Below are 26,616 nucleotides of genomic sequence, written 5' to 3'. Positions count from 1 at the left end.
CTACCAAGACCCTCACTTCTTGGGGAGGGAAATCTACCAGCTTCCATATCTCCTCCTCGCCCTTGGGAAGGACTCACCTGAAGAAGCCTTTGCAGCCCTCGCAGGTCATGGCGTTAAAGTGAAAGCCCGTGGCCCTGTCTCCACACACTCCGCAGATCCGGGGCACATTCCGGTCAAAGTCACCAGGGTCGGGCAGGGAAGTGCTGGCCGCCATGGCCTCCATCCCTGCGAGAATGACAGGCACAGCCAGAGTCAGGGCCAGAGCCAGCTGGCATACTTTGCCCAGACACCCCCATCTGCCAGGAAGCTCCGCCAAGGGGGAGACACTCCCTGGACCCCAGGTCTGGGCAGAATTCCTCTGATGCCCACTTGTGGGCTCCCCCACACCCTGAGGGGCCTCTTGACACTCTGCAGCTGTGAGCAGAAGCAAGGCTCCCCAGCCAGGACTAGACTGAGCCTGCAGGAGGCACCATGACAGGACAGTGTTTTGTGTGGCTTGGAATTAAAAAGCCTGAGTCCAGAGGTGGCATCTACCACTTTGGGTGAAGTCTGCAGCCTCTCTGTGCCCCACTGCCCTCGTCTGAAGAATGGTGCCTAACTTGATAGGGCATGAGGAAGGACTTAGGGACAAATAAGTATGCACTACTGACTCAGCTCCCCTCAGGAGCAGACCTGCAGTAGATCAGATTCCCCCCGACGCGCGCGCGCGCGCGCACACACACACACACACACACACACACACACACACACACACACACATTCCCAAGGGCAGATGAGAGTCCTCCACCAGCCTGAGACCTCACAAAGCAGAGAGAGCCTCTCGGTCCCTCTTTGCAGAAGGTGCTGTGCCTGATTCAGGGCCTGCCGTGCCAGTCACAGCCACTGGCTCAGAATTGAGATGTCCCTGGTATCTGGGGACCTGGTATCCCAGCGTCCTTTCTCCTTCAAGCCTCTGGAGTGCACCTTTAGCACACTGCTTGGGCATCTTACTGAGTGAGGTGAGGCACGTGCAATCAGCTCATCTTATTTTCAGAGCTGGTCCTTGTAAATAGACATTGTCATTTGAAGCTACACTCCATACTTTTTGTTATTGGACAGGATAGAGAGAAACTGAGAGGGGAGGGGGAGATAAGGAGGGAGAGAGGCAGACAGACACCTGCAGACCTGCTTCACCGCTTATGAAGCAACCATCCCCTGCAGGTGGCGAGCTGGGGGCTTGAACCAGAATCCTTGTGCGGGCCTTCGCGCTTTGTATTATGTGAGCTTAACCTGGTGCACCACCACCCGACCCCCTCTATATTCCACACCTGAAGGAAGGGTAAACAGAGATAGAGGGACATTCTGTAACTGCTTTGGGAAACCCTTCTCAGAGTGCGACTGACTTCTCTGTTCCCTCAGGCAGATGGTGCCCTCTGCCCTGCCTGCTGTCCTGCACCCCACCACCACCCACTTCTGAAGCATCTCATGCCCCTCAAAATGAAACAGACCCTCTAACCTCCTAGTCACAGCTGAGCCCTCCGATATTATCATTATGATTCAGGCATCTCCTTTACCCAAAACAGGAGAGTCTGTCAAGGCAGAAAAAAGATAAGAAGTCAATTGTGGGGGCTTGAGAAATAGCTCACAGAGAGTCAGCAGAGCACAGGCTTTACCATGTCAGAGGGCCAAGACCCTCTCCATTTGTCCATTTGAGTCCTGCTAACACATGCAAGCACCATGGGGAAGCTCTGTGAATGATGGAGTGGTGCTATGGCATGTCTCTCTCTTTCTCTCTCTCTCTCTCTGTCCCCCTCATTGTTTTTCTATCTGACATCAAAAATTAAGGGAAAAAGAAAAAGCCTGCCTAGAGCAGTGTAATCATGCAGGTGTAAGACTCCAATAATAATAATAATAAAAAAAGCAAGCCAGTTATAGGGGAACGAGTGCCGTCTTGTACCTATCCCTTCATGCCCCAGGATGCCTCTTACTCTGCAATGGGAGAGGCAGGTTGGGTGGCAGGGGAGGGCAAGTGGTGGGAGGTGAGCTGCTTTACAATGATAAGGCCCAAAATCTCTGATAGGGTTTGACATATCAAAGCCCAGTAGAGAGAGGAAGAGAGAGAGTCTTATCTCACCTTTCTGTCGCCCCAACAAAGTAAACATTATCATTATCACGCTTCTTGACACATGGGCCCCAAAGAAGTCCAGACTGTGAAGCAGCCATAGCAACTACCACGAGAAAATGCACAAAAACAAACACCGAGATTTGTTTTGAATCCCACAAAGATCTTTAAGCCGAGAGAAGAAAGTGGAGCAGATGAGGCTAAGCTGTAGCCAGTTCCAAAGAGGCCAGGAGACATGACTGGAGAGAGGCGAGGGGGAGCAGACCAGCAGATCCCAAACTCTCCAGCGTCCTCTGCGCAGAATGGTCACTCACGTAATGACAGTGGCAGTACTGTCCATCGCTTTTTTTTTTTTGCTGCTGGGTACTTGTTAAACCATGATGTTGAGGGAGAGACTTTAAAAATGAAGAGATTGGGGGCAGAGGTAGATAGCATAATGGTTATGCAGTGAGACTTTCATGCCTGAGGCTCCAAAGTCTCAGGTTCAATACCCTGCTCCACCATCAGCCAGAGCTGATCAGTGCTCTGGTTAAAAAAAAAAAAAAAAAAAATGAAGATCGACCAATGAACGTTTTGATGGCTTTATGTAGCTATTCCTTTTCTTTGAACGGCTGGTATTTTTTACTTTCTAACTATTATTTTAAAGTTATTTATTTATTTATTTAAGAAAGCAAGGCAGCAAGAAAGGGAGAGAGAGAGAGAGAGAGAGAGAGAGGGAGGGAGGGGGGGAGAGGGAGAGGGAGAGAGAGAGAGAACCAGAGCATTTTACTCCAGCACAAGTGATGCCAGGGATCTCATGCTTGAGAGTTCAACACTTTTTTTAGTCACTGCGTTACTGTCTGGGCCTCGCTTTTCTCATTCTTGAAACATCATTTTACGGTTTATATGCCTACCTGTAATGTATTTCAAAACAACCAAACAGAAAGCAAAAGAGTATCTTTGAGTCTGTCAACATTGTCCCTACAACCCCTCCCAAGGTCATGCTAACTCCTGCAGACTTCCAGATCATCACACACCCAAGATGTGGGCAGGGACCCAGAGGCCCAGGATCACTGGGGGCAGTCAGAGAGACCGTCTCGGATGCCTGTGGCTTAACCCTAAGTCAGCTGAGATGGCGCAACTCCTAGTTAATGTGAAGTTGCTACAGAGTCTGTCTCATCTCTGAGAGGAAACATCCAGTGGATTTGGTGGGGGAAAAAAGAGAAATTAAATGTGTGTGTGTGTGTACTAGTCAGTCTAACAGGCCTTTGGGGATGTTATTTACCACAGTGTGCTGATGATGCCGTCCTGCAATGGCTGAAGTGCAGGAAAGGCTCCTGAGGGGACAGAGGGCCCAGCCACTGGGGTAGCTGGGTAACAAGGCTGTTCTGGCTGTCAGAGACCCACAGTGAACAGGACCATTTTAGATGACCAGAGTAAAATCTCAGCCCTGCCTGCCCGGAGTTACCTGCTATTGCCAAGAAACTGGGCTCAGGCCCAGAGTCCAAAGGTGGAGAAGAGAGAGGCCCAGGAATCTGTGGCCTGAGGGCTGCCAGTCCCAGGAGTGGCAGGCAGGGACTGAACAGGGCAGGAGAGGCAGCCTCACACAGGCTGGACTGAGGCCCTGAGTCCCAGCCTGGGAGCCACGAGGCCTTCTGTCAGGGCCTCTCTGGGCTCTTGTCCCTCTGGCCGCTCTCAGCCACAGGCAGCTGTGGGCTCTGCTGACCAGAACCCGCATTGGCAATGCCCCGTGAAGTCTCCCCTTCATTTGACCCACACCTGCCCATCCCAAATGGAAATTCCGAAGCTGAGGAGGAGACACCCACCTGAAGGAAGGAGCACGTGGGCAGAAGCGTCGAACCCTGGGCTGCCCTTCTGTGAGGACTCAGTCCCAAGGGACTCTGAAATGCAAGAGGGAAGAAGACACTTGAGCCTCAACAGTTCAGAACTGGCCTCCGAGTGAGTTCTCCACCAGCCAGCAGGCTGGCGGGAGCAGCTCTTTGCAAGAACTGTTAGTCCACAGGTCAGAGACCGTGACTTGTTGCGGACAGGTGTGCCATGTCTGAACTGGTGGGGTGAGCTGGGAGCCCTGAAACAGCCAGCTGCAGGAAACCTGGGGCGGGGTGTGGGGTGGCTGCCAGTATGTGCGAATGGAACAACCTCCCTGCTCTAGCTAGGCTGTCCTCTCTTTAGTTTGGACAGACCGGGAAAAGGAGGAGGAAAGGAGGAGTGTGTGTGTGTGTGTGTGTGTGGTGTATGTGTGTGGTGTGGTGTGTGTGTGTGTGTGTGTGTGTGTGGTGTGTGGTGTGTGTGTGGTGTGTTTGTGTGTGTGTGGTGTGTGTGTGTGTGTGTGTCTGTGTGTGTGTGGTGTGTGTGGTGTGTGTATGTGTGTGTGTGGTGTGTGTGTGGTGTGTGTGGTGTGTGTGTGGTGTGTGGTGTGTGTGTGTGTATGTGGTGTGTGGTGTGTGTCTGTGTGTCTGTGTGTGGGGGGTGTGTGGTGTGTGTGTGTGGTGTGTGTGTGTGTGTGTGTCTGTGTGTGTGTGTGGTGTGTGTCTGTGTGTGTGTGTTTGTGTGGTGTGTGTGGTGTGTGTGTGGTGTGTGTGTGGTGTGTGTGTGGTGAGTGTGTGTGTGTGTGGTGTGTGTCGTGTGTGTGTGTGTGTGTGTGGTGTGTCTGTGTGTGTGGTGTGTGTGTGTGGTGTGTGTGTCTGTGTGTGTGTGGTGTGTGTATGTGTGTGTGTGGTGTGTGTGGTGTGTGTGTGGTGTGTGTGTGGCGAGTGTGTGTGTGTGTGGTGTGTGTATGTGTGTGTGTGGTGTGTGTGGTGTATGTGTGTGGTGTGTGTGTGTGTGGTGTGTGTCTGTGTGTGGGGGGTGTGGTGTGTGTGTGTGGTGTGTGTGTGTGGTGTGTGTGTGGTGTGTGGTGTGTGTGTGTGTGTATGTGGTGTGTGTGGTGTGTGTGTGTGGTGTGTGTGTGTCTCTGTGTGTGTGAGGGTGTGGTGTGTGTGTGTGGTGTGTGTGTGGGGTGTGGTGTGTGTGTGTGGGGGGTGTGATGTGTGTGTGGTGTGTGTGTGTGGTGTGTGTGGTGTGTGTGTGGTGTGTGTGTGTGGTGTGTGTGTGGTGTGTGTGGTGTGTGTGTGTGTGGTGTGTGGTGTGTGTGTGGTGTGTGTGTGTGTGGTGTGTGTGTCTCTCTGTGTGTGGGGGTGTGTGTCTGTGTGTGTGTGATGTGTGTGTGGTGTGTGTATGTGTGTGTGTGGTGTGTGTGGTATGTGTGTGTGGTGTGTGTGTGGGGTGTGTGTGTGGTGAGTGTGTGTGTGTGCCTGTGTGTGTGTGGTGTGTGTATGTGTGTGTGGGGGGTGTGTGTGTGTCTGTGTGTATGTGTGGTGTGTGTGTGTGGTGTGTGTGTGTGTCTGTGTGTGTGTGGTGTGTGTGTGTGGTGTGTGTGTGTCTGTGTGTATGTGTGGTGTGTGTGTGGTGTGTGTATGTGTGTGTGTGGTGTGTGTGTGTGGTGTGTGTGGTGTGTGTGGTGTGTGTGTGGTATGTGTGTGGGGTGTGTGTGTGGTGTGTGTGTGGTGTGTGTGTGGTGTGTGTGTGTGGTGTGGTGTGTGTGTGGTGAGTGTGTGTGGTGTGTGTGTGGTGTGTGTATGTGTGTGTGTGTGGTGTGTGTGTGTGTGGTGTGGTGTGTGTGTGGTGAGTGTGTGTGGTGTGTGGTGTGTGTGTGTGGTGTGTGTGTGGTGTGTGTGGTGTGTGTGTGTGTGGTGTGTGTGTCTCTCTGTGTGTGGGGGTGTGTGTCTGTGTGTGTGTGATGTGTGTGTGGTGTGTGTATGTGTGTGTGTGGTGTGTGTGGTATGTGTGTGTGGTGTGTGTGTGGGGTGTGTGTGTGGTGAGTGTGTGTGTGTTCCTGTGTGTGTGTGGTGTGTGTATGTGTGTGTGGGGTGTGTGTGTGTGTCTGTGTGTATGTGTGGTGTGTGTGTGGTGTGTGTGTGTCTGTGTGTGTGTGGTGTGTGTGTGTGGTGTGTGTGTGTCTGTGTGTATGTGTGGTGTGTGTGTGGTGTGTGTATGTGTGTGTGTGGTGTGTGTGTGTGTGGTGTGTGTGGTGTGTGTGGTGTGTGTGTGGTATGTGTGTGGGGTGTGTGTGTGGTGTGTGTGTGTGGTGTGTGTGTGGTGTGTGTGTGTGGTGTGGTGTGTGTGTGGTGAGTGTGTGTGGTGTGTGTGTGGTGTGTGTATGTGTGTGTGTGTGTGGTGTGTGTGTGGTGTGTGTGTGTGGTGTGGTGTGTGTGTGGTGAGTGTGTGTGGTGTGTGTGTGGTGTGTGTATGTGTGTGGTGTGTGTGTGGTGTGTGTGTGTGGTGTGTGTGTGGTGTGTGTGGTGTGTGTGTGTGTGGTGTGTGTGTCTCTCTGTGTGTGGGGGTGTGTGTCTGTGTGTGTGTGATGTGTGTGTGGTGTGTGTATGTGTGTGTGTGGTGTGTGTGGTATGTGTGTGTGGTGTGTGTGGGGGGGGTGTGTGTGGTGAGTGTGTGTGTGTGCCTGTGTGTGTGTGGTGTGTGTGTGTGTATGTGTGTGTGTGGGGGGTGTGTGTGTCTGTGTGTATGTGTGGTGTGTGTGTGGTGTGTGTGTGTCTGTGTGTGTGTGGTGTGTGTGTGTGGTGTGTGTGTGTCTGTGTGTATGTGTGGTGTGTGTGTGGTGTGTGTATGTGTGTGTGTGGTGTGTGTGTGTGTGGTGTGTGTGGTGTGTGTGGTGTGTGTGTGGTATGTGTGTGGGGTGTGTGTGTGGTGTGTGTGTGGTGTGTGTGTGGTGTGTGTGTGTGGTGTGGTGTGTGTGTGGTGAGTGTGTGTGGTGTGTGTGTGGTGTGTGTATGTGTGTGTGTGTGGTGTGTGTGTGGTGTGTGTGTGGTGTGGTGTGTGTGTGGTGAGTGTGTGTGGTGTGTGTGTGGTGTGTGTATGTGTGTGGTGTGTGTGTGGTGTGTGTGTGTGGTGTGTATGTGGTGTGTGTGTGGTGTGTGTGTGGTGTGTGTGGGGTGTGTGTGTGGGGGGTGTGTGTGGGGTGTGTGTGTGTGTGGTGTGTGTGTGGTGAGTGTGTGTGGGTGTGTGTGTATGTGTGGTGTGTGTGGTGAGTGTGTGTATGTGTGTGGTCTGTGTGTGTGTGGGGGGTGTGTGTGTGGTGTGTGTGGGGTGTGTGTGTGGGGTGTGTGTGGGTGTGTGTGTGGGTGTGTGTGTGGGGGGTGTGTGTGTGGTGTGTGTGTGGGTGTTGTGTGTGTATGTGTGTGTGTGTGTGTATGGGAGAGAGACAGAGAGAGAATCTCATAATGGAGAACATTATCACTCCAGGCCACTTTCACTTCTTCATTCACACAGAAAGACAGAGGCAGGGAGAGCTGAGAGCTTTCTCTGTTGCTATAGCACTTCCCATGTGGTGTCTGGTTTGAACGTGGACTTTGTGCAGGACAATGCAGGCACCTTCCCTGGTGAGCTCTCTCTCCAGCCATGAAGGGCTTCTTCTTTTTTGTTTCTTTAAAAAAGTTTTTTTTAATTAGGATTTGGGTGGTAGCACAGTGGGTTAAGTGCACCACACAAAGCAAGGACCCGCGTAAGGATCCCAGTTTGAGCCCCCGGCTCCCCACCTGCAGGGGAGTCTCTTCACAGGCGGTGAAGCAGGTCTGCAGGTGTCTGTCTTTCTCTCCCCCTCTCTGTCTTCCCCTCCTCTCTCCATTTCTCTCTGTCGTATCCAATAACAACGACATCAATAACAACAACAATAATAACCACAACAGCAACAAAAAACAAGGGCAGCAAAAGTAAAAAATAAATAAATAAATATAAATGTTTTCTTATCTTTATTTATTAGAGACAGCCAGAAATCAAGAAGGTAGGGGGAGATAGAGAGGAAGTGAGACAGAGAGACACCTGCAGCACTGCTTCACCACTTGCAAAGCTTTCCCCCTGCACGTGGGGACTGGGGGCTCAAACCTGGGTCCTTGTGCACTGTGACAGGTGCACTCAACCAGGTACACCACCACCCAGCCCCCCGAATGAATAATTTCCACTAGAGTTCAACCCCTCCCATGGTCCTCACTCCAGACTGGGGGCATTTTGAAAAGCCCGGTAGGTGCTGAGGACCAGAAGGAGACCACCATCCAGGTGGGAGTGCAGAGCCTGAGGGAACAGGGAATGTTCAGGCTGGGCTGGCAGCCGGGGGCCCTGGTGCCTGGGGAGGCTCAGACGGCAGGTGTCTGGGCTCTGTCTGTGGAGATGGTGTAGGCGGAGCAGGTGCCGTAGGGGTTAAATACAGCCCCAGAGAAGCTTTCAAACAGGATGTTGTCAGCCACTTTTAGCTCTATCCCAGACAAGCTTGACAACCTGGCCTCAGAAAAGGCTGGAGGTGGAGTGTCCCTGGTGCCCAGACTCTGGGTCTCAGGGGCCGACAGGTCAGCAAGTTGAGGCTGACAGTTTCATCCTCCAGGCTTCTACCCACACCCGGGCAGACAGACACACATACACACACACACACACACACACACACACACACACACACACAAACACATATTCTCCCTTCACCAACGCCACAAAGACGTGACTAAGAAGGTAATTGATGTGACTTAAAGGTGAAGGCCTTTAAATCAAACTCCAGATGGGAAGGTCAGGCTTCCCAGTTCATCTCTGTCTCTTCACAGCCTGATCAGGTGAGGATGAGGCAAGACCCCAGGGCCCCCAAGATCTGGCCAGCTTTGGAACTGCAGTCAGTCAGGTCCATTTGCCACCCCCTTTGGGCACTATCAGTCCCCCCAAGGAACACTGACGAAACTGAGGTACCTGAGCCAGGCTGGCCTACTCCCATGGGTGCAGAGGTGGGGAGATGAATCTTCAGGAACTGGTGAACCCCACTCACCCAACCCAGGCTGCTTGTACTATCTAATGCCATATCTGACCACTTTCTTCAGGACCCTACCGCAGTGTCCCATCAAGGTCCCAGATGCCCTGCTTAGTCCTCAGAAAGTTTGAGGAAAGAGGTCCAAGTGGGTCCAGAAAGAATCACTGCTCTCCCACCTCTAGCCCATAAGATCTTCAGAAAGAGTTTAATGAGCAGCTGCTAACATGCTGACCTTCTGAGCTCTCCACTCAAGACCTCACGTAACCCTCGGAAGAGTCATGTGGATCAATACGCAGCTCCATCCACAGACGCCACAACCGAGCCTCCGAGCACATTGAGGAATTTGCCCAGAGTCCCACCGCCCAGCAAATGGAGGTGCCCAGGCCCAAGGAGGACAGGCTGGTTGCAGTGCCCCACAGTGCCTCTTGCCTCCTGCCAGTCCTTTCCCCTCCCAGTGATAACCATCGGCAGGCCCTGCTCCAAGAGCTTCACGCACGCTCGCTCATCTAATCCGCACATCAGCTCTGCCAGGTGGGTACTGTTATAGGTCCCTGCTCGAGGCGTGGGAAAGGGAGGGCACAGAGACATCAGTTGTCTCTTGGGCCTAGACCGGAACCCAGGCAGTTTACAGTCTCACTCAGCTGCCTTTCCCAAAGGAAACATCTCAGTCATGTCTCCAGCCGTAAGAACTGACGCCCTTTAGTTCCACTGAGTCAGAGAGAGCAGAGAGGATAGTCCCAGGGTACGTTTCCTTCCCAGGTTCCCAACATCAGGGGGTGGCAGGCCAGCAGCACAGCACATAGAGGTGTCATCTTTGCTTTAACCCGGAGGCCCACATGCTTAGAAAGGGGGCAAAGCCAAAGGCTATGTGAAAAGAGGACAAGGTGGGGGAACAACAGCTTAATGCACTCCGTGGCCATGTCATACTCCCCTCTCACCCCCAGTTCATGTTCTGAGTGCTACAGAATCCTGCTGTGTCTGCTGGGACTTTCCCCTCTTGTGCCCACTGCAGAGACTCCCAGCCCCTGGCACCCAGCCTGGGGAAGCAGCAGGGGAGGAGCCCCAGCTTCCATTCCTCTGGGGTCTGCCTCCCACATCAAAACCTCTGTGTGAACATGACCCCAGCCCTGACCTTAGCAAGAAACGCGATAACGTGTTTCCTTCCAGTCATCTAAGCCACAGCTGCAGTCTCTCCTGCTCATCTGCTCGGCAGCCCGGACAACAGAACCCCCTGTTCCAGCAGCTTCTACTAAAGAGGCATCTTTGGTAGAGTCTCGCCTGATGGGGTGTGGCGGGAACTGAGGGGGAGCCCAGGGAAGACAAGGATCAGAGAGCCGCTGGGTTCAGTCTAACTCTGGACCTCCTGAGGGGGTAAAGCTGTTGACTCAGGGAACACAGAAAGTGCCAGGGTCCTTCCCAGCCACGCCAGTGCAGCACCAAGGCCAGATTGTCATCATGATGAGGCCCTGAGACCGTTTAGGAAGTGAGAATCCCTAGCTGTCTTCCCCCGGTCCCCTCAGTAACCAGGTGAGCCCAGACTGATTCAAGTAGGACCCACTCACCCTCAGCAGCCAAACAGTGAACAAGACCTTGGAGACTGGGAGTCAGGAGAGGGGCCTCCTTCTCACAGTGAAGACTGGAATAGTACGAAATGGGTTTTCTCTTAGGTCTCAATTCCTTTCTCTTCTCTCTCTCTCTCTCTCTCTCTTTCTTTCTTTCTCCTTTTCTCTCTTCCACTCTTTCTTTCTTTCTTCCTTCTTTCCTTCCTTCCTTCCTTCCTTTCTTCCTTCCTTCCTTTTTCCAGAGTACCACTCAGTTCTGGCATATGTTGTGCCCAGGACTTGAACCTGGGACCTCATGTATGCAATTCCTATGCACTATCACTGAGCTACCTCCCTGGCCCTGAGCTCTCTAACCATTGACATTTGCTCAAAGCTCCTAAAAATAAACAGAGGGATGATGAAAATAGCTCATCTGGATGTGTACAGCCCAGGTTCAAGCCTGGCTCGCATCACATTGAAGGAAGTTTTGAAGCTGTGGTTTCTCTCTCTCCATATCTCTTTCTCTCTCTCTCTCTCTCTCTCTCTCTCTCTCTCTCTGTGTGTGTGTGTGTGTGTGTGTGTGTGTGTGTGTGTGTTAAAAGAAAAAAGGAAAGAAATAAATGCAAAGTTACGTGATTTCCCAGCAGAGGGAGAGACCTTCTTCCTCAAGTCAGCAAGTGTGGCATCAGCCGCATACGGGGCTCTCCCTGGAGCAGCTGGGTCACCACACTGCACCTGTGCTCCTGTGTGCACACCCTTCTCTCACTGTTTGCTCATTTCCTCCTCCCTTTAACTCTACCCACAGGGTGCCAAACACTATACATGGTCTGCCCTGCTTTCTGGTTTTTAGTCTTTCTAGTCTAGGGTAGCTTAGGCACTGTGTTATCATGGCCAGTGAACACGACAGATGAGTAATGAGCCTTTCTTGGTCCAGTCTGTGATTAACGTCATGTGTTGGCTCCAGAGGTGCTGGGCTGGGAATGGCTTAGAAGGTTAAGCGCTGGGAGTTGGGTGGTAGCGCAGTGGGTTAAGCGCACCACACAAAGCGCAAGGACCGGCATAAGGATCCCAGTTTGAGCCCTGGCTCCCCACCTACAGGGGAGTCGCTGGTGAAGCAGGTCTATAGGTGTCTATCTTTCTCTCCCTCTCTCTGCCTTCCCCTCCTCTCTCCATTTCTCTCTGTCCTATCCAACAATGACAACATCAATAACAACAATAATAACTACAACAATAAAACAACAAGGGCAACAAAAGAGAATAAATATTAAATAAATAAATAAACAAACAATAAACAGAAGGTTAAGTGCTTATCCCAGTGTGCCACTACCTGACTCCCCACACATATGTTAAATAAGGGTGAGAATGACTGGAAGTTATTTTCCACAGACCTCAATATCCCCAGCAAAGCCCAATTAGAGACAAGTTATCTCAGGACACACAGAGATTGGAAAGGAAGTTCTCACCACCTAGCCCAGTCATCCTAAATAGCTCTGTAATGTTCCAGCCTGAACTTGAATGGTTTTTGCTGCTGGAGAACTACCTCTCATGAGAATGCACTCTTTTTGAATGGCTCTCTGCTGAGATGTTTCTCCTTATGCATGCATGACACTGACTGTGTCACTTTAAACCACAAGCCGTCTTTGCAGTCATCTAAGACAAATCTTCTAAGCCATTCCCAGCCTAGCACCCCTGGAGCCAACACATGGTGTTATTATAGACTGGACTAAGAAAGGCTCATTACTCATCTGCTGGAAAAATATCACTAAAAACACGCAAACAAACAAACAAAAACCTACCAAGTTTCAAATGTGAGTGAGGTTGCAACGCAGAAGCAGAGGAAGTTAGCCTGGGCTGTACTGGGTCCTGGGTTAGAGCTCACCGCCCCCCCCCCCCCCCCCGAGGTATGATCATGAATCCACAAGGAGAGAAAGCTAGTGACTCAAACAGCACTAGCCTCTTTGGTCTTTGCGGTGAGAAAACGCTTTCCAGCTCATGAAAAGGGCTCCGCTAGGCCTGCCTACTTCCTCTTCTGGCTCCAGATCAGTTGTTTCTAATGGAAACTGCTCTCCAGTATCAAAGACACAGGTAGGGTATCACCCATTGATTCAGACACTGACTGAACAGTGGGGGATCAGGGTGAGCCGGCAGTGGTGGGAAAGTGTTTACTCTTGAAGGTGCTGCTCTGATTTCACTTGTCTTTTTATTTTATCTCATTTAGCTTACTTTGTTTTTGTGGTGCCAGGACCTCATATCTGTATGATATCACTGCTCCAAGAGGCTTTTACATTCAGAGTGAGAGAGGGAGAAACAGAGAGATAGAGGGAGAGATACCATAATTCCAGAGCTTCCTCCAGTACCACAGCACATCTCATGTGGCATGAGGGCTTGAATCTGCGTCATGCATGGCAAGGGAGGTGACCTACCTGGTGAGCTGTCTCAGTGGCTTTTTTTTTGCCTCCAGGATTATTGCTGAGACTTGGTGCCTGCACTCTGAATCCACTGTTCCTGGAGGCTATTTTTTTCACTTTTGTTGCCCTTGTTGTTTATCATTGTTGTTAACATTGTTATTGTTATTGCCATCATTGTTGTTGGATAGGACAGAGAGAAGTGGAAAGGAGAGGAAGACAGAGAGGGTGAGAGAAAGATAGACACCTGCAGACCTGCCTCAGTGCTTGTGAAGTGACCTCCCCCCCGCAGGTGGGGAGCTGGGAGCTCGAACCGGGATCCTTACTCTGGTCCTTGTGTTTCACACAACATGCGTTTAACCTGCTGTGCCACTGCCCAGCTCCTTTGCAGAACACTTATCTTGTAAAAGCCATGGACTGATAGCCCACACAGAATCAGGAATTAACAGGTCACTCCACAGACTCCCACGCTCCCAGCCACTCACCAGCACTCCTGGCTGAGTGCCACATCCCTAAGGAGCACTGGCTGTTCCTTGGAGCTGAGCAGAACCCCTGAGGCAGGAATTCACAAGACCCCCCACCCCAGCATGGGACAGAAGATAGGGAACTTACCTAGATATATTTCCACTTCTTATCAACAATTATTCCTGCAAGCTGCTGTTTTTTTTTTTTTTCCAATGGAAACTCTGCTCTCAGCTTTGTCAACAAGATTTCTAGACTGATTACAGCTCTCCAGGTAACAGGCAGGCCATGCCCTGTCACTGCCGGAAAGTGTGGGCTGCCATAGTGGCCAGAGAAGCACAGGGACTCAGTCCATTAGCAGGCTACAACCCACTCAGCCCAGCCGGCCTCACAGCTGAAGAGGGAACGGAGGCCATGGGCATGCAGGAGGGAGTCACATGTCCCAAACAGAAAAGCTTCTCCATCTCTACCCTGGTCATGTCCCAAGACCACTGGGACCCTGAACAGCTTCCAGGAGGGCAAAGCAGTATGGGAGAGACACACCCGCCCCCAGCAGAAGGGCTTGGCCTCATTCTTGAAGAGGCAGGTTGAGGGGGGAGGCTGTGGAGAGGCCATGGAGGGGGCCCTGATGTAGATGGCAAGGCGACCTTCCAAAACTCTCTCCACCTTTCCGGCCAGTCAGAGAAACAGAGGTAGGTTGGGTCCCTCAGCCACTGTGGCCTGGCCAATTCCACCTCCCATTCTGACGGAAGCCTGAGGAATTGGACGAGGACTGAAGACAACCTGGGAGTGTTTGAGCAGCACTGAGAGACTCCCAACCACTTCCTTCCTGTCCCAGATGCTTTCCTGGGACACTGGGATGGTGGTGGTGGTGGAGGTGGGGTGTTTCCCTAGAGCATCTGATATAGTTACAGTCATACCCTGAATCAAGAAGGCTCTTTGTCTGGTGGGACTTGGAAACCAAGGAACAGAAACTGAAGCAGCCTGAAGGGAGAACACCAAGAATTCAGGGGAGTATGTGAAGACTTGAACCCCTGATCTTTCCTATGCTGCAGAAGCTAAATAGGATTTCCCCCTTCATCTTCTTAAAACGTGACTTCAGGAGACACATGACAGCAAGGGAGCTGCTTCTTTCTCCCAACTTGTTCCTAAGCCCCAGGTCGTGCTGGCTCCAGGTCATGGCAATTCTTGGTGTCAGATGTTTTGCTTGTTTACACAGTCACCTCGGCCAGCCTGATGGCCTTAAATACTAGAGTGCCGTCCAGCCTTCTCCCAAAGCCCATCCCTATGCCCCTCGCCCACAAATAGGCACTTGACCACATGTGGGTCACAGGGCTATTGTGGGGGTAAGATGAACTTGGGGCACTCAGATAGAGTTTGGCATACCAGATGCTTAACAGACGTCAGCTACCCTTGCTAGCACCCAGCAGGTGTTAGTACAACCCGGGTAGAGTTTGGGGACTAGGGATGTGGATTCGCAGGTCCCTGAGAGGTCCTGTGGAGGCCAGGAAATGATTCTGAGTCCCTGAAGCTCTGCCCAAAACACATGGCCCACAACACCGTATTTCTAGTGAACTGAGAAGAAACCAACCACCTCGCCCACTGACAGCACTTCTCAAAAATCCAACTGCTCTGGGTGGGGAGAAATGGATCATTCCTGGCTCTTTGCCACCAAGCTAAGGGGTTGAGTCACAGAGCAGGGCTACTCTTCCGGCTGGCAGATAAGACCTGCGACTCCTAGGATGTCACTGCTGACTAATCCCAACACCCTTCCCGTCTTTCCCTCTCTCAGCATCTAGCATGTGTCTTGCATCTGTCCTGCATTCCTGGGATGCCCTCTGACAGTTACTGGGGCATCAATATTTCCTTACCCTGACTGCGGCCCACCGCAGCTGACAGGAGAAAGGAATGCTGGGAAGGCGGGAGCAGTAGACAGTGAGAACTAGAGATGCCCTGAAGCAGGAGAGCTCCTGTGACTCCTAACCAGGACACTGACAGGACACTGACACTTACTGGGCCTGAACTTTGTAAAAAAAAAAAAAAATTCTGAAGCGCAAAGACTAGCGTAGGGATCCTGGTTCCCCACCTGCATGGGGGTTGCTTCACAGGCGGTGAAGCAGGTCTGCAGGTGTCTATCTTTCTCTCTCCCTCTCTGTCTTCTCCTCTCTCCACTTCTCTCTGTCCTCTTCAACAACAATGACATCAATAACAACAACAATAATAACTACAACGATAAAAAAAAGCAACAAGGGCGACAAAAGTGGAGAAAATGTAGCCTCCAGGAACAGCGGATTCATGGTGCAGGCACCAAGCCCCAGAAATAACCCTAGAGGCAAAAAAAAAAAAATCTAACATTTATTCATTTATTTGTAGAGAGAGGAAGAATGAGGAAAAAGGAAGGGAGAGAACAGAGCACTGCTCAGCTCTGGTATAAGGTGGTACTGGAGATTCAACCTACAGTGTCTGGGATCTCCAGTGTGTACGTTAGTGCTCTTGCAAGCTCAGCTCTCTCCTTAGCCCTGGGCCTGGACTTTGTGCTGTCCCCCAGCCATTGCAGGCCCTGGAGGACCATCATTCCTCCAAGGGTGGACTGTGAGGTTTCTATCAGAGCTGGCGACAGATCCTAGGGTCCAGTGAGCCAGGTGGGGCTAGACTCTCTCTGCAGAGTAGCTGAAGTTCCCCTGGAACTAGTTTGCTCAAAGGCATCTTCTCTGTCTTCTGGTTAACTGAAGTGTGTCCATGAAGCTAAAGGGGTGTGGACAGTGACCAGAGAGAGGTTCATGAAGCCTCTCAGGGGCTGGGCTGAACAGGGCATTGCATTCAATTTAGAGGACAGCAGCAGTAACACGAGCCGCCTCTACGCGTCAAAGCAGAATGTTCACCGCTAAAGTGCTTCCCCAGAGCTTCCCTTTGGCCAAGCTCACAGTCATCCTTCTGTCTGGATTTCCTCATGGACGCACCCTGGGAGGCCCGGGGGGCTGCAGTGTTTCCTCCTAACTGGTTGCTGTGGTGGGCATGAACTCTGGCCTCTGGCGCCCTTCCTGGTTGTAAGTGCTCTCTCCACAGCATGCCCGGTACTACGCGCAAGTTAGAGGCAGAGTGGTCAACAAGACACAGACCCTGGGCTGAGACATAGCTCAGAGGGTAGGGTGCCTGCTCTGTCATGTAAGTGGCCCACATTCAAACGCCAGTATGGTATGGCTTCAGAGGAAGCCCCCCCCTGCTCTGGTGTCTCTCCCTCTCTGTGTCTCTCTGAAGAGGAGGCTTGGAATAGAAAAACACAGGCATGAAGCCTACATGGTAAGTTCTCTGTAATAAATAAATAAGACAGAGACTTTGTTGTCGAAGTGTTGGTATGCATGAGACCCCTTCTGTTTCATTTGGTTTAAATCCCCCCTGCTTAACACTATTCTATTTACATAACCACTTCATTCTATTTATATAACCGCTGTTAACAAGCACCTCCCTCCAGGGCATTGGTTCAATCCCCACTGTTTCATGATATGTTTTTGCTCCACCCCCCCTCCTTGTCACACCCTGATCCTCTCCTTGTCACACTCTGATTGTCACCAGTCACTTTTCTCTCCACCCTCTCTATGTCACACCCTGTTTCCACCCTACTTGGCAAGTATATATAAAGACAGCATTGTGAGTTTTAGAGTACTTTACCTTGAGTTTAGCTTAGCTCGGCTTAGATTGTGCTGCGTCCTGCATGAATAAAGAGATACTGCCTACAGCTCAACTATGAGTCCCTGGTCGTCTGTTACCCGCCCGTGAAGCCAGCCTGGCAAAAACAAGCTAACCCGTCGAAAACGACATCGAAGTATGGGGAAGAGATAAACAGGAACCTCTGTGTGATCCATATAACCATCGGCAGGGGTGTGATGGTAGCAGTGTGGGGGAGGCAGAGAAGGTCACTTCCCAGCCAACTGAGACTGGAAGAACCACAGCGGTAAGAGGAGTAAGACGATTCCAGGCACATAATACTCCACATGTGCAAAGGCAGAGAAGCGGAAGGGAAGGCCACTCTGGAGGCAGAGAGGCTAGGTCAGCAGGAGAGGAACCGAGGTCACTGCACCCACTGTAAAGACCTGCGGGAAGGGGGGCTGGCGGTGGTGCACCATGTTAAGCGCATGTCATACAAAGTGCAAGGACTCGCACAAGGATCTGGGTTCGAGCCCCTGGCTTCCCCCACCTGCAGGAGGGAAGCTTCACAAGTGATGAAGCTGGTCTGAAAGTATCTACCTTTCTCTTTCCCTCTCTATTTCCCCTTCCTCTCTCAATTTCTCTCTGTCCTATCGAATAAAATGGGGGGAAAATGGCCACCAGGAGCAGTGGATTTGTAATGCTGGCACTAAGCCCAGTGATAATGCTGGGGGCTGGAGGGGGGAGACCTGTGGGAAGTGGATTCCATTCTCTCCTTGCCAAACACTTCTATAAAATCCCCTGAGTCTCAACTACCAGCAAGTGTGATCTGAAACAGAAGATTTTCAGACTCCATTTAAGTTTTTACTCCTACATGACTCCACTTTGAATGCCCGGAAGCACATAAAAATGGGGTGCTCCCCACTGTTCATTGAGAAGAGCAAGTATCAGTGGAAGCCCCAGCGTCTGCCCACTCAGGGCCATCGACCCTTATAATCCTTTGAGGGACTCTTCTGCCTTGAGAATAGGCCACCAAGAATTGAGCTGGAAGAAGTAGGCAAAAGAGAGTCCTGGAAATTTTGCCCTAGACAAACAGGGGGTGGGGAGAGTGTTTTGTGAAAGAAACTCAAGAGAATGAAGACAGGATGGGGGCCAGGTAGTGACGCCCCTGGTTAAGTGTACATACTACTAAGTGTAAGGACCTGTGCAAAGACAAGGGTTTGAGTCCCTGGCTCTCTACCTGCAGCAGGAATGCTTCATAAGCAGTGAAGCAGGTCTTCAGGTGTCTATCTTTCTTTCTCCCCCTCTACCTCCCTCTCCTCTCTCAAATTCTCTCTCTGTCATATCCAATTTAAAAAATGGGGGGGTGGTAGTGCAGTGGGTTAAGTGCAGCGGGTTAAGTGCACGTGGTGCAAAGCACAAGGACCGGCACAAGGATCCTGGTTTGAGCCCCCAGCTCCCCACCTGCAGGGAAGTCACTTCACAGGCGGTGAAGCAGGTCTGCAGGTATCTCTCTTTCTCTCCCCCTTTCTGTCTTCCCCTCCTCTCATGATTCCTCTCTTTCATATCCAACAACAATGACAACAATAACAGTAACAGCAATGATAAACAACAGAAGCAACCAAAAAAAGGGGAAAAAATGGCAGGCACTGAGCCCCAGCAATAACCCTGGAGGCAAAAAAAAAAAAAAAAGGCCACCAGGAGCTGTGAATTCATAGTGCCAGCACTGAGCCCCAGTGATAACCCTGGAAGGGGAATAAAATGAATGAATAGAGAGCTCTGTAAGGGCAGACAGAAGTGGGTGAGCAATTCATCTGCACATCACCGACTCAGTCCTTACTTAATGTAGCAGCTTGTTCAGGGCGGCCAGATATGGCTGCTAGGCATAGCAAGCACTGACCCTCAACTCTACCCCCTCCAGCCCTCTCTCCACAGGGCCTCTTCGTTGTGGCCAGGGATATCTCCAAGGAAGGGTGTCAGCAAAGCACAGGATGCTCACAAATATCGTACCGAGGATGCACATGGAAAACCCCCTCATACTTGTGCACCCAGACCTCTCTTCAGAACTACAGCTGAAGAGAACTTTCTTGTCCCAGACCCAAGATTCTAGTCCACCTGGAGCATTCTTCCGGGGGCCAGAAAGTGATAGCAGTCTTTGTCCTAACCCAGGAACTCATTCCAAACTGTATCCCCCTCCTCCAGCCCTCCTCCTCGGGACCAATCATCTTTTTCCTTGTTTCCCTTTGGTACCCAGAGGTCACGATGGGACAGATTTGCTGCACAGAACTGCTTTCAGTGCTGCCTCTGGACAATGCAGCAGCTAGAGCCCAGGGTATCTGTGGGAAGGCTTCTGTGGTTGCTTAGCTGTAACCTGCCCCTCCCCACCTGGGCCTCTGCCCCTCCTCTCACAGTGCCTGCCTACTCCTTGGCCAGCAGTGTACAGCACAGATTAGACATCTGGGAGAAGGACTCTACAAAGCCAGGCCTCGATTAAAGGAGATGGGTGAGCACCTGCTAACTGTTGGCTAGGTGAGCACTGCTGACAGCTGGAGTCTGGGCAGCACTGCAGGGGAGGAGGCCGGTGGCTGTGTCCCGGGAGAGAGGTGACCCCTCCACACCCCATTTTCCCTTTGCTCCTCCACCCAATGCTCTTCCCAGAACTCCCCCTGACCTGAAACAACCCTGCAGCAGGCTCATAAGTAGCCCGGATTGAAGTTTAACCGAGACAAAAATAATTCCCTTGGAGTGAGCTAATTTTTTTGCCCAATTTGGGGAACAATAGTTCAGGGTAATAGGCCAGGGGAGAAGACAGGTCCTGGGCTTTGTCCACCCCGCTGTCTCTGAAGGGGGACTTTCAAAGAGGTGGGACCTTTGCTGTACTCCAGGGACTCGTGACTATGTATCAGGCTGTGGGTGACTGTTGGGGAGGGAGGGCAGCAGGTGAGGAGCCTGTGGGAGCTGGGGGTCCTGCACCCTGGCTTTCAGTCACCACGGCTGTTGCTCTTTCACAGACTGAAAGGAAGAAGGAATCACTGCTGCTGACCAAGCCTCACTAAACAGACTCTCTGCCCAACTGTCTGTCTCACAGGGTTGCTGGTTCAGTTGAGACAAAATAGTTAAAGGGTATGTGTTTCTTTTATATATTCTTTTTTTTTTTCTAATGCAGCATTGAAGAGTGAATCTAGGGCCTTGCAGAGAAAGCTCTCCGGTCCAAGTTTTCATTTATCATTAGTATTAGCATTAGTATTATGAGAGGGCTTAGAGGAGAATGGAAGGAGGGACAGACAAACAGAGGACAGCCGCCATAGCATCACCCTGCCCCCACAGAGTTCTAGTGCCTTTAGGTTGCTGCCTTTGCTGAGCCTCACTCAGCATGCGCTCTCCCAGACAGGCTGTCCTCAGTTTTCCAAAGTTAACATTTTCAAAATTGTTGCACATCATAAAAATGTTAGTTATTATTTGTTGGCATAACTAAAAGGAGGAGGACTGGATTCAGGTATCAAGAAGACTGAAGACTGAAGACTGAAAAAAAATCACTGTGAAGTGATGCACGGGGGAAGGCGGCATGAGGCCCTCCCAGCCTGGGAGATCTCAAACTGAATTTCAAATCACACATCAGAAGCATTATCCAGGGAGTCGGGCGGTAGCGCAGCGGGTTAAGCGCACGTGGCACAAAGTGCAAGGATTGGCGTAAGGATCCCAGTTCAAGTCCCCCGCTCCCCACCTGCAGGGGAGTCACTTCACAGTCGGTGAAGCAGGTCTGCAAGTGTCTGTCTTTCTCCCCGTCTTCCCCTCCTCTCTCCATTCTTCTCTGTCCTATCCAATAACAATGACATCAGTAATAATTACTACAGCAATGAAACAACAAGGGCAACAAAAGGGAATCAATCAATCAATAAATAAATATAAAAAAAGAAGCATAATCCATTGCTTCTCAGACCAAATCCAAAAATTCCACTGTATTTATTTATTTTTTTAATTTTTACCTAGAGAACTTTCCCTGAGTGTTCCCTTTTGACTTCTTTACACAGAGCTTTCTTTTAATACTTATGGGAAACTAATTGGAAAGACAGTATGGAAGAGGAAGGAGGGAGAGAGTCAGGCTGATAGGGAGGAGAAATGACTCAGGGGGTTTCATTCAGGCCATATCACTGACTGAAAGGTTTCAGTCAGTAAAACTCATCAAGCAGAAAGAAACACATTTCACTATCAAGCACAGTTACCTGCTGGGAAGGGCACCCACAGACAGCAACAAGTCAAGTAAAGAATTCTGTATGGGGCCAGGGAGATAGCTCAGGGGTTGCACACCAGACTTTCATGACTGAGGTGCAAGGTTCTGGGTTCAAACCCCAGCACCACTATAAGTCAGAGCTGAGCAGTGTTCTGGTCTCTCTTGTCTCATTAAAATGAAATGTATATTTTAAAAATAATTCTTTTTTTACTTTTTTATATTTGTTTATTTATTTCCCCTTTTCTTGCCCTTGTTTTTCATTGTTGTCATAGTTATTATTGTTGTTATTGATGTCGTCGTTGTTATAGGACAGAGAGAAATGGAGAGAGGAGGGGAAGACAGAGAGGGGGAGAGGAAGATAGACACCTGCAGACCTGCTTCACCGCCTGTGAAGCGACTCCCCTGCAGGGGGGGAACCGGGGGCTCGAACCGGGATCCTTACACCAGTCCTTGCGCTTTGCGCCACGTGCACTTAGCCTGCTGTGCTACCGCAGAATTTCCATATTAAAAATAATTCTATATAAATGAGGGCTTTCTATGTACCAGTCATCTACTGATAGAAGCTATCAGAGGGCACAGTGGAGAACTGCAGGATATGTCCTACCAGTTGTCTCTCCCACTTTCTCTCTCCCAACCATTACCAGATATTGTAAAATATCTGTATTACTTGGTTATGTTTCTTTTTTAAATAAATAGATAGAGGCATCCTCGTACAGTGACTTAAAAGTGAAAAGTACACTGAACTCAAAAGCATGAGGACACAAATGGCCTAGACCTCGAACAGATCCGTCTCTCCACCATCCCTGGTCACCTCCATCAGGAGCATCATCACAAGAACTCGCCCTCACTGTAGAGCAGGAAGAGTAGGGACTGCCCCCTCTCTGAAGGGAGGCTGTGCTGGTCAGCCTGTGCTGCCACTTGAGGAAGACTGGTCCTGAAATGTGTGCAGCCTAGAATGTTCTCAGCTGTGACCACAGACTGCAAGCTCAGACTGACAGAGACTCAGAGGTTACACAGAAACACAGGCTTCTGTGCTAAATACGAATATGCATGGGCCCTAGGTCAGACTGATGGGTGAACAGTTCATTGTATTTGTATACTTTCTTTAAGTTTGGGAGCTACTCTCTTTGCTAATCCAGCTTTCTAGCTCTGTTCTGATACCATCTTTCCAGACAAATTTTAGTCCTGAATGTTAGCTATCAAGCTCAAGCAAAAATCACCAAAAGTCATGGACCCCTAGGAACACACCTAAAATAGACTTCCTAGCTTCTTTTCACCCTTAGCCCCCTAATCTCATCTGCTCTATTCCTACTTTTGGTTCCTATTTATTAAATATTTTGTCCTGCTTTATATTTTCTGCCTTTCAGTCACCAAGTCGCAGATGCTACTATGATTCCATCCTGACTTCCCTGGGCAGATAACCCCACCCATGTGTACCAGAGACTCACCTTTCCAGAGCCCTAACCCACTAGGGAAAGATAGTAACAGGCTGGAGGTATGGATTGGCCTGCCAACATCCATGTCCAGGGGAGAAGCAATTACAGAATCCAGAACTCCCACCTTCTGCACCCCAAAAAGAATTTGGTCTGCAACTCCCAGGGGAAGGGGGATATTAGGGGAAGATGGCCAAAGGGCTCTGTGTCCCAATTCTATCAGGATCCAGAGAGAGAGGAGGAAAAGAGGAAGGACATTCAGAAACGGCAATAAGTATAGCTATGACTTAGAAAGGAAGAGAAGGCAGGAACACAGGAAAAAAATAGACAAGTAAAAATAACTATAGATAGACAGTTATAGAAATAATAGTGGTCCGGGAGGTGGCGCAGTGATAAAGCTTTGGACTCTCAAGCATGAGGTCCCGAGTTCGATCCCCGGCAGCACATGTGCCAGAGTGATGTTTGGTTCTTTCTCTCTCCTCCTATCTTTCTCAGAAATAAATAAAATCTTTAAAAAAATAATAATAATAGTTAATCCATATCTGTGACCTTGGGAGAACTCCTGCCATTTCCAACGGAGGGAGTGAGGACACAGAACTCTGGTGGTGGGAACGGTGTGCAGTTATACCCCTGTTGTCTCATCATTTTGTAAATCAATATTAAATCACTAATAAAAATTTCTAAAAGCATGAGGTCCTGAGTTTTGTCCTCAAATCATATGTGTCAGAATGATGCTCTGATTCACTTTCTTGTATAAATAAATAAATAAACTTGGGGCTGGGTGGTGGCACATATGGTTGATCATACATGTTACAGTGCACAGGGGCCCAAGTTCAAGCCCCCAGTCTCCACCTGCTGGGGGAAAGCTTAACGTGATGAAGCAAGGCTGTATCTCTCTCTCTCTCTCTTTCTCCCCCCTCCTCTCGATTTCTGGCTGTCTCTATCCAATAAATAAAGATAATTAAAAATTTTCAAATAAATAAATAAACTTAAAAAAGAAAGAGCAAGAGCAATTTCATTTTTAAAAAATCTGTCCAGTTTCCTATTGACAAGGAGGCCATTTGGCTACCTTGAATTAAAGTTCTAGAGGTATGCTGCAGGCCCGAGGTAGGAACAACCCTCCCGGTAAGACCGGGCTTATGCTTTTGGCCCTTACCATCAGAGTTTCACTCCTCCACTCTTTCCCACCCAGTGGGGCCTCCCAGCAGCAGCTCATGGTGACATCAGGCCCCTGATGAATACAAGAACATGAATACAAGAACAGGCTCTGGCAGCTGTCTGCCTGGTGCAGACGCCACTTCCCTCTGGCCAGCTGTGTGCCTTGAACCAGTGACGCCAGCTCCCTCACTTCAGTCTCTTTGCCTGTCAGTCAGATGAAGAGCAGAACAATGCCTACAAGAGGCCCGGGTGGATTAAGCGAGGTGGTGCATGCAGAGTGCTTAGCCTGTGCCTGGCAACATGGTGCCACACGATCAATTTAGTGCTCGTTGGTATGAGCCATTGGTTTGATAACGGGCAGAGTTCATCTTAATTGCTTTTTAATGATGTTTGAGCCATAGGAAGTCATTGCCCTTCAATTGTCCCTTCTGGCTCAGGGGACTCCATCTACCTACAAACATATTTTCATCTGATGGACATCTAATGAATGTTTCTGGAGTGTTTTAAGCCATCACATTGAGAGTCGGTGTTTCAGAAGTGGATGTGAACCTGATCTTGGGGTTTCACATCACACAGGGAGGTGGGACAGTCCCAGCAACGACAGGTGGACAGGACTAGAGCTCTCCTTTCCCCCCTGCCTCAACCACCTGGGAAGTTGGCATCAGAGGAGACTCCAAGCTAGTCTGGCTCTTCTTCTTCTATGCCACAAGCCTTTCCAGACCTTTCTAAGAGACATCCAGCTCCATGTCATCTCCAGTTTCTGCGGCTACATTCTTGACTTCTTCCACTGCACACAGGTTCACAGAATTCCATGTCAGCAAAGCTGTGCAGATCTCAGATGGAGTTCATTATAATGGAATTTTACCTGGGGCAGTCCTTCCTCCACTTCCAACATCATGGCACCCAACATGGCTGTGTGCTTGCCAAATCGGCTGGGCAGAAGCAACTTCCCACCCTTGGCAGAAGTCTGAACATTCAGAGCCATTTGGAACAAAGAATTCTGCCCTGAAGGTGTTTTCCAACACTGTCCTGACCAGCCTGAAACTGCCCCATTCACCCTCCACTGACAACACCTGTGGTTGGTCCTCCTGAGACAAGGAGGGGAGTGTCTACTCAATTTACAGAGATCCGACTTAAAAGCTCGATGGTACTGAGCAAAAAAAAATGTCGCCTCTTAATTACTTTGAACCTCAGTTTCTTCTTCTGTACTGGGGAGGTGGTGATATTGACGGCCTCATAGCAGGACCCAGAGGCATCAGTGAGAAAATGTTAAAATATATTCAACACAGAGCCTGGAACACAGTGAATTCATCTAATCACTGTGTTAGTATGAGTCTAAGCTATTAAAGGATATGTCAGGCTCATGGGGGTCAAAGGTTGATGTAGGAAGAGACAGAGGCAGAGCTGGGGGTGTACAGTGGCTAAAGGCCTGGTCACCAAGATGAGGCCCTGGTTGGAGGTGCTGGCCTGGCCCTGGAGCTGACAGACACGGGCTAGATGGGTAATTAGAGGATTGTGGGTTGGGATGGCCCATGTAGCTGCCAGGTTGGACACATTCTGCTGTCCAGTGGGTGGCTGGGTGGGTGGGCAAATGTCTGGTCATGTGGCTGCTGGGACACTGGGCATGCCTAATATCTCTGGACCATCGTCCTCAGACACATCCTGGGGAGAGGGATTCTTTGTGGGCGCTTAGTTCTTGTCCATGTGACGCCTTCTCTGTTCTCTTATCACCCCGGTCCTCTAGCTGCTGCCTGCTTCTCAGTGTGAACATGTTTGAGGGTCAAGGAACAAAGCCAGGCTCTAAACAATTGGTCAGTGGAAACTTAAACTTCTGCTAGCCTTCTGTGAAACTTTATTTTGCAGCCCCAGGGAAATCAATTCCACCACTGTCTCTTGGCCTACACATTTTGATTAAACAACACAGAAACAGTGCTGATGTTTCACGAACACTTTTCAAAATACATGTCTAAGGACAATATACATCTCTCACAGTTCATTTGCTAAAATGGCCATTCATTGGGTATTAAGTGAGCACCTAGGATGTGCACAGCTTTGACACCAGGTTTTTGAATGAACTGAGAAGTACACCAAATGCTGAGAAGGCTGTGGAGTCATGAACTCCATCCCTGACCCACTGCTGGAAGAAGCCCACAGGGGAAGGGACTTGGAGGGAAGGAACAAGGAGACCCTGCACGGGGCTCTCATGCCATGTGTGTACGACACCTCAGCCAGAGGTGAGATGCTTAGACTGAGGATGATGCAATGCTTGTAGCCGCAAGGAGCTTAAGAAACTCACCTAGCACAACATCTTCACTTTAGAAATACAGTCTCTAGCAAATGTCAAAAGAACAAGGGCTAAAAAGAACTTCAACCCATTGCTGGGGAGACAGCATAATGGCTACGCGAAGGACTCCCAGGGATTCAGTACCCAGATTCGATCCCCAGCACCACCATAAGCCAGAGCTGAGCAGTGCTCTGGTTGGTGTCCCTGTTTGTCTGTCTGTCTGTCTCTAGTGATATGTGACATATATATATACTAAAATAAAACATATATTTTTAAAAGAGTAATTTATTGGAATAGAAACAGCCAGAAATCGAGAAAGGGAGATAGAGAGGGAGAGAGACAGAGAGACGCCTACAACACTGCTTCACCATTTATGAATCTTCCTGCCTGTAAGCAGGGACTAGAGGCTTGAACCTGGGACACTGCACACTGTAATGTGTGCGCTTAACCAGGTGTGCCACCACCTGGCCCCATGGGGAAGCTTTACTAAGAGTGGAACAGTGCTGTGGTGTCTCTTT

At 50.1% G+C, this 26,616-nt stretch overlaps 1 protein-coding gene across 3 annotated transcripts in view; it reads right to left on the bottom strand.

The window, feature by feature from the left end:
• Positions 1–26,616, bottom strand: part of VDR (vitamin D receptor) — an 82,873-nt gene that overhangs the window by 49,712 nt on the left and 6,545 nt on the right. Inside the window, exons 2-3 of one of the 3 annotated variants that reach the window (XM_007516224.3) lie at positions 3,907–3,981; positions 78–225 (exon numbers count right to left, since the gene is read on the bottom strand). In XM_007516224.3, coding sequence (XP_007516286.1) covers positions 78–223 — 146 coding nt within the window. In that variant the 5' untranslated portion in view covers positions 224–225; positions 3,907–3,981. The remainder of the gene's footprint in view (positions 1–77; positions 226–3,906; positions 3,982–26,616) is intronic. The other 2 variants (XM_060195477.1, XM_060195476.1) reach the window with 2 other exon arrangements.

The sequence above is a fragment of the Erinaceus europaeus genome, chromosome 7 (genome assembly GCF_950295315.1).
Source record: "Erinaceus europaeus chromosome 7, mEriEur2.1, whole genome shotgun sequence".
NCBI lineage: Eukaryota > Metazoa > Chordata > Mammalia > Eulipotyphla > Erinaceidae > Erinaceus > Erinaceus europaeus.
Note: the sequence above shows the minus strand (reverse complement) of the source record. Positions and strands in the feature narration are given on the sequence as shown.